The sequence below is a fragment of the Neltuma alba genome, unplaced genomic scaffold (assembly GCF_004799145.2).
Source record: "Neltuma alba isolate B1F8T4 unplaced genomic scaffold, ASM479914v2 tig00013313_pilon, whole genome shotgun sequence".
Taxonomy (NCBI): Eukaryota; Viridiplantae; Streptophyta; class Magnoliopsida; order Fabales; family Fabaceae; genus Neltuma; species Neltuma alba.
In genome coordinates, this window is record NW_021637588.1 from 155,559 (window position 1) to 160,864 (window position 5,306).

At 36.8% G+C, this 5,306-nt stretch overlaps 1 protein-coding gene across 1 annotated transcript; it reads left to right on the forward strand.

Moving 5' to 3' along the window:
• The first annotated feature begins 1,241 nt into the window (after positions 1-1,241).
• LOC114736134 (proline transporter 1) lies at positions 1,242-4,706 on the forward strand. Its single transcript, XM_028923909.1, has 7 exons — positions 1,242-1,564; positions 1,916-2,140; positions 2,286-2,380; positions 2,872-3,061; positions 3,760-3,884; positions 3,991-4,206; positions 4,296-4,706. The coding sequence occupies exons 1-7, from the start codon at positions 1,468-1,470 to the stop codon at positions 4,671-4,673; spliced, it is 1,326 nt and encodes a 441-aa protein (XP_028779742.1). The 5' UTR covers positions 1,242-1,467; the 3' UTR covers positions 4,674-4,706.
• The last annotated feature ends 600 nt before the right edge of the window (positions 4,707-5,306 follow it).

Consider the following 5,306-nt stretch of genomic DNA (forward strand, 5'->3'; position numbering starts at 1 on the left):
TAATCATCCAAAATAACTTTTAACCTTTCTAACTGATTTTTTATAAGCACTTATCCAAACATAAATTGTATTAAACTATCTAAATTTTACTCTAATTTTAGTTATAAAGTCAGTTAGTATAGAAGTCAGTTTTGTCCACAGCCAATCCAAACACATCTGGAGGCTGAACAGAAACATGGAGAAAAAAACGTGATTTATAAGCATCCGCAGTTTGGCAGCCATTATTAGCCAGTCCTAGTATTTATTTTATCATAATAATTTTAGGTATTTTTTTAATAATTATCACACTAAAAACATAAAATATCAAATATTACTATTCACTGGCACTGCTAGTATTTTTCTTGGAAGAATGATGGAAAAAGAAACTAGAAATTACAAATCTCAAATCAGGTTTGGTTTGGGAAAGAAAATGGGACAATGACAAAAAAAGAAACTAGAATTTTATAAATGTTAAATAAAAAAATATCAACAAAAATTTGTTGTCATTTGTAAATTCAGATTTGTCAGTACCAAATAAAATTATGTTACCAAACCTGATTTGGGATTTGTAATTTCTAGTTTGTTTTTCCATCATTCTTCCTAGGAAAATACTAGCAGTGCCAGTGATAATAATACTTCTTCTGTTCTTATTATAAAATTTTAAATAACTAATATATAAATAAAAAATAAATAGTTAAAATTAATTAAAAATGATAAATAGTTAGAAATAGGTTTTTATTTCTAAATATATCCTTATAATAATTAAGAAAAAATAAAAGAAAATATATAGAGAAATATAATAAGAGAAAATAATTAAAAATAATAGTAAAAAATATATTAAATATTAAGATAAAATTGCTTATAAAATATATCACATTTTTTAAAATTTAAAATTTATTAATAAAACTAAAAGAGTAAAAATTAATGTGGGCTGAAAATTGAGTTACGCAAACACCGATTCATTTTCGGACGTCACTTGCCGCATAAATGTATGCTCTCGTTCTTATCCGTTGGATCATTGTTCGATGATCACGATCCTTAATGCAGTGCAACAACGGGGGCCCACGGGAGCAGGTGCTAATGCACGCACGCAATTACTACTTCCTTCCAAGTGGCACCACACCACGAAATGGAAAGATCTAAAATGAAGAACCAATCTTCAGAAACCGCAGCAGCAAAACCCAATCGAAACCGTTCTGGCTCTGAGTCACCGCGCTCTGCAACATCACGCGCCAACTTGCGGGAAAATGGGACTGTAAGCCAGATAAAGAAAGTATCGAAGAAAATTAATTATTGTTATTACTATTACATTGCTGGGGTCCGTCTTGAATTTTATGCGCGGGTTGGCCGCGGCTTGCGGCAATCTATATAAGGAGGGGTTCCAGAGCTCAGATACCCACGCTGGCTGTCATTAGTTGTATCTCGGAGGCGGAGGAAGGGGAGGTGAGTGCGCCGCTTCTGTCGTCACCAGCACAAGAGCGAACTTCCATGACCGTGCCTGACTTTGAGGGTAATCCGCAGAAGCTGCGCGATGATGGAGCCGCTGATGTTGAAGTGCCCGATACCGCTCACCAGATTAGCAGAGGTTCGACCTTCCTTCTTCAATCACTCACTTCAATTTTTTTTTTTTTTTCGTGGCAAAATTAGTTAGTTTCGGAGTAAAATATGTGAATGAATTGTGATTGCAACTGGAGCTCAATGAGTTGGAAAAATGAGATTTATTGTTCATTGCATTGCTAAGAAGTACTAGTTACTAGTGTTTAACAAGTTCTTTCACTTAATAGTTTGACTCTGGGGTCGCTCTCTTGATTGTGTTCTTGAATCGAAAGGCATATTTTGTAATATAATTCCCACTTGTATATGCTCTGTACCCCTTTTTTAACTGGTTTTGTATTTTTCTGGGTTATTTATTTATTTTTTATTTTCTGGCTTTTAGATTCATGGTTTCAAGTGGGCTTTGTTCTCACCACCGGAATCAACAGCGCATATGTACTTGGATACTCTGGTACCATCATGGTTCCCCTCGGTTGGATATATGGTGTGGTTGGTTTGATTGCTGCTGCTGCGATATCACTGTATGCAAATTCCCTTATTGCCAAGCTCCATGAGTTTGGAGGAAGGAGGCATATAAGATACAGGGATCTTGCTGGATATATCTACGGTAAGTTTTTCTTTTATGTTGTTTTTTGGGACAAAATATCTACGCCTATGGTAAGTTGAAATGTGGTAATAGAAGTGAAAAACAAGTAGACTCCTCCTCGTGTTCGTCTCAGCGTCGTAATTTGTTGTTCGCATTCTCGTTGCAGGTGGAAAGGCATATTCTCTTACATGGGCGCTGCAGTATATCAATCTTTTCATGATAAATACTGGCTACATCATTTTGGCTGGTTCAGCACTAAAGGTGATGCAATTTTGGGAAGCAAGTCCATCTTTCCTATCCATTCTCATTAATTAATTTTTGGACACTTTGATGACTTCTCTGGGAGAGATGTCTCAATCTTTGCAGAAGAACTTCATAGTTTCCTTCGAGTATTGGATAACTAATCTCATTTTCCTGTTTACGAACCAACTACAGTTTATCGGCCTTTCTTTTCATTTACATATTGATCCCAAGCAAATCTGTAGGCATTTGTTCTTTTTATTAATTTCAATTTATGGGACTTTAATAATCTCAAGTCTTTGAACAAGTTGTAAAATCTTCTGTGCATAATCCAATATTTGTGGAATCATTCTGATGTTCTATGAGCTAAAAACTATGATCGACATACCTATTCTTTGTCGTTTTTTATTTTGTTAAGGCCCCCTTTTAATAAGCTTGTGTGATTTTGTGTTGAGCATTCGTGCTGAAACAATTTTTCCCCCCTCAAATCTTTTCTGTGCATTGTGGTGCAGGCCGTCTATGTTCTGTTTAGGGATGATCATCAAATGAAGCTTCCATATTTTATTGCCATAGCTGGATTCGTGTGTGCAATGTTTGCTGTATGCATCCCCCATCTTTCAGCTCTGAGAATTTGGCTGGGATTTTCAACAGTCTTCAGCCTAATATATATTGTAACAGCTTTTGCGTTGTCGCTTAAAGACGGTAACCACTCATGTCTCTGCCTAAAGAACTTTCCATGTAAAAGTCTGTTATTCTCTGCATTTCCTGAGGAAATAAAATGTCCTTTCCTGACTGCTTCAGGCTTCTTCGGTGAGAGTGACTATAGCTATCAATGCATTATCTGAAATTGACGCTTATATTCATTCAAGTATTGATTTTTTCGTTTGGATATGAGTTCATCAATATCCATGGCTAAGCGTTCTGTAAATATGCCATATGCTTGTAGAAAATTTTGAATGCTTGGTCCTCGCCTAAAATTCCTGGCGGTACTACGTTGAACATTTCTTTTATTCCCCTTCTCGACTTAAGGCTCCTCGGACAACCTTTTAAAGCTTGCAGATAAATTCATTTCAAATTTACTTCATTGTGATTATTTTTCTCCCTTGTCATTTGCATATGTGGCGATCTTTCCCCTTATTTTCTTTCTCAGAAATACCTTTCCTGACACCGGTACACGATATTGCAACGGATGTCTTATATTTTTGCTAAATGTGAAGCATAGAGCAGCATCCGAGGCCTAGCAAACGAATGTCAAATTCTCCTTTTATCTGTTTCATTTAAAATTTATAAATAGTCCTATTCTTCGATAATTTGGGATCATATTACACCCCGTAGGATGGCTATGAAGGAGCTTTATCCCTTGTGTTGTGAATTTGAACTAATCGCCAATGCATCATCAGGCTTGAAATCACCAGCTCGAGATTACAGCATCCCCGGTTCAACAACAAGTAAAATATTTACAACAATTGGAGCGTCTGCTAGTCTTGTGTTTGCATATAATACAGGGATGCTTCCCGAGATACAGGTAAAATAGGAGCCCATGATCCATTTCAAAGCCTAATGCAGATATATCAATCTCTGTTGTTTGTGTACTCTGAAAATTAACACTTAAATGGGTGTGACACAAACAGGCAACTATCAGGCAGCCGGTAGTCAAAAACATGATGAAAGCTCTATATTTCCAGTTTACAGTTGGAGGTCTACCTCTTTATTTGGTAACATTTACAGGGTATTGGGCTTATGGATCTTCCACATCATCCTATTTGCTGAGTAATGTGCATGGTCCAGTCTGGTTGAAAGCCACTGCCAACATTGCTGCCTTTTTGCAGTCAGTCATCGCATTGCATGTACTCACATCTAAACTAGAATGCTTGTTGATTTTAAACATTTCCTTGAACAATTTCACTGAACTCAGTCGTTCTTCTGCTTCTTTCAGATATTTGCAAGTCCAATGTATGAGTTTTTGGATACTAAATACGGGATCACAGGAAGTCCGTTGGCTCTGAAGAACTTGTCATTTCGAGTTTTGGTAAGGGGTGGCTACTTGGCCTTCAATACATTTGTGTCTGCTCTCCTTCCTTTCCTTGGAGATTTCATGAGCCTCACAGGAGCTATCAGCACATTTCCGCTGACATTTATACTGGCGAATCATATGTATTTAGTGGCAAAGAAGAACAAACTAACGTCCTTACAAAAGCTCTGGCACTGGCTTAATGTTTGTTTCTTTGGCATCATGTCTGTTGCTGCCGCAATTGCAGCACTACGGCTCATCGCTGTTGATTCCAAAACGTACAGCCTTTTTGCTGATTTATGATTAAATCCAATTTATTCTCTAAGCAAATGCAAATGTAGTGGCCGCGCTTTGTGCTTTAAATAGGCCTTTATTAAGGAATAAAACGGGTATTACCTATCAAAAGATCGTATGATTGTTGTGTTCCTCTAGGATCGAAGAGGTTATTGTCTGAAAACAGTAAACATAACTTCACTTAAAAGTTACTATAAAAAAGTGAAGATAAATCCAATGCATTTTCAACGTGTATACTTTCTTATAGGCCACCGGTGAGTTTTACCTTAGCATCATCAGTGATGGACAGCTTCATAGCTAACACATACAAGAGCCAGATGAAGTCGCAATGCTCTTATTACATGAATGTTAATGTTGCTATGGCTGGGCGAAATGGTTTTATGCACATAATTCATAAAGAACAATCGGATCGCGGGCCCAAGAAGGACAAATACGTCGATGGGTATTTTCTACAGAAAAAAATTGTCAAACTTTACTACCCAAGAAATAGTTGCTAAAATAATCCGTATAGGAATCATTGGCCTGCAATCATTCATCCAGAAAACGAAATAGTGTAAAATGTAATGCACTTTCATTTCCCTCGTAGCTTCTTTTTCTTTGTACCGCGCAAGAAAAAGGCAGGAAGGAAGCAGAGGGGCTTTA

Excerpts from the sequence above, each read along its gene's own strand:
- LOC114736134 (XM_028923909.1), top strand. The coding sequence starts at position 1,468 with ATGACCGTGCCTGACTTTGAGGGTAATCCGCAGAAGCTGCGCGATGAT. Across the intron at positions 2,141-2,285 it reads TCTTGCTGGATATATCTACG|GTGGAAAGGCATATTCTCTT; the intron begins GTAAGTTTTTCT and ends TTCTCGTTGCAG. Across the intron at positions 4,207-4,295 it reads AGTCAGTCATCGCATTGCAT|ATATTTGCAAGTCCAATGTA; the intron begins GTACTCACATCT and ends TGCTTCTTTCAG.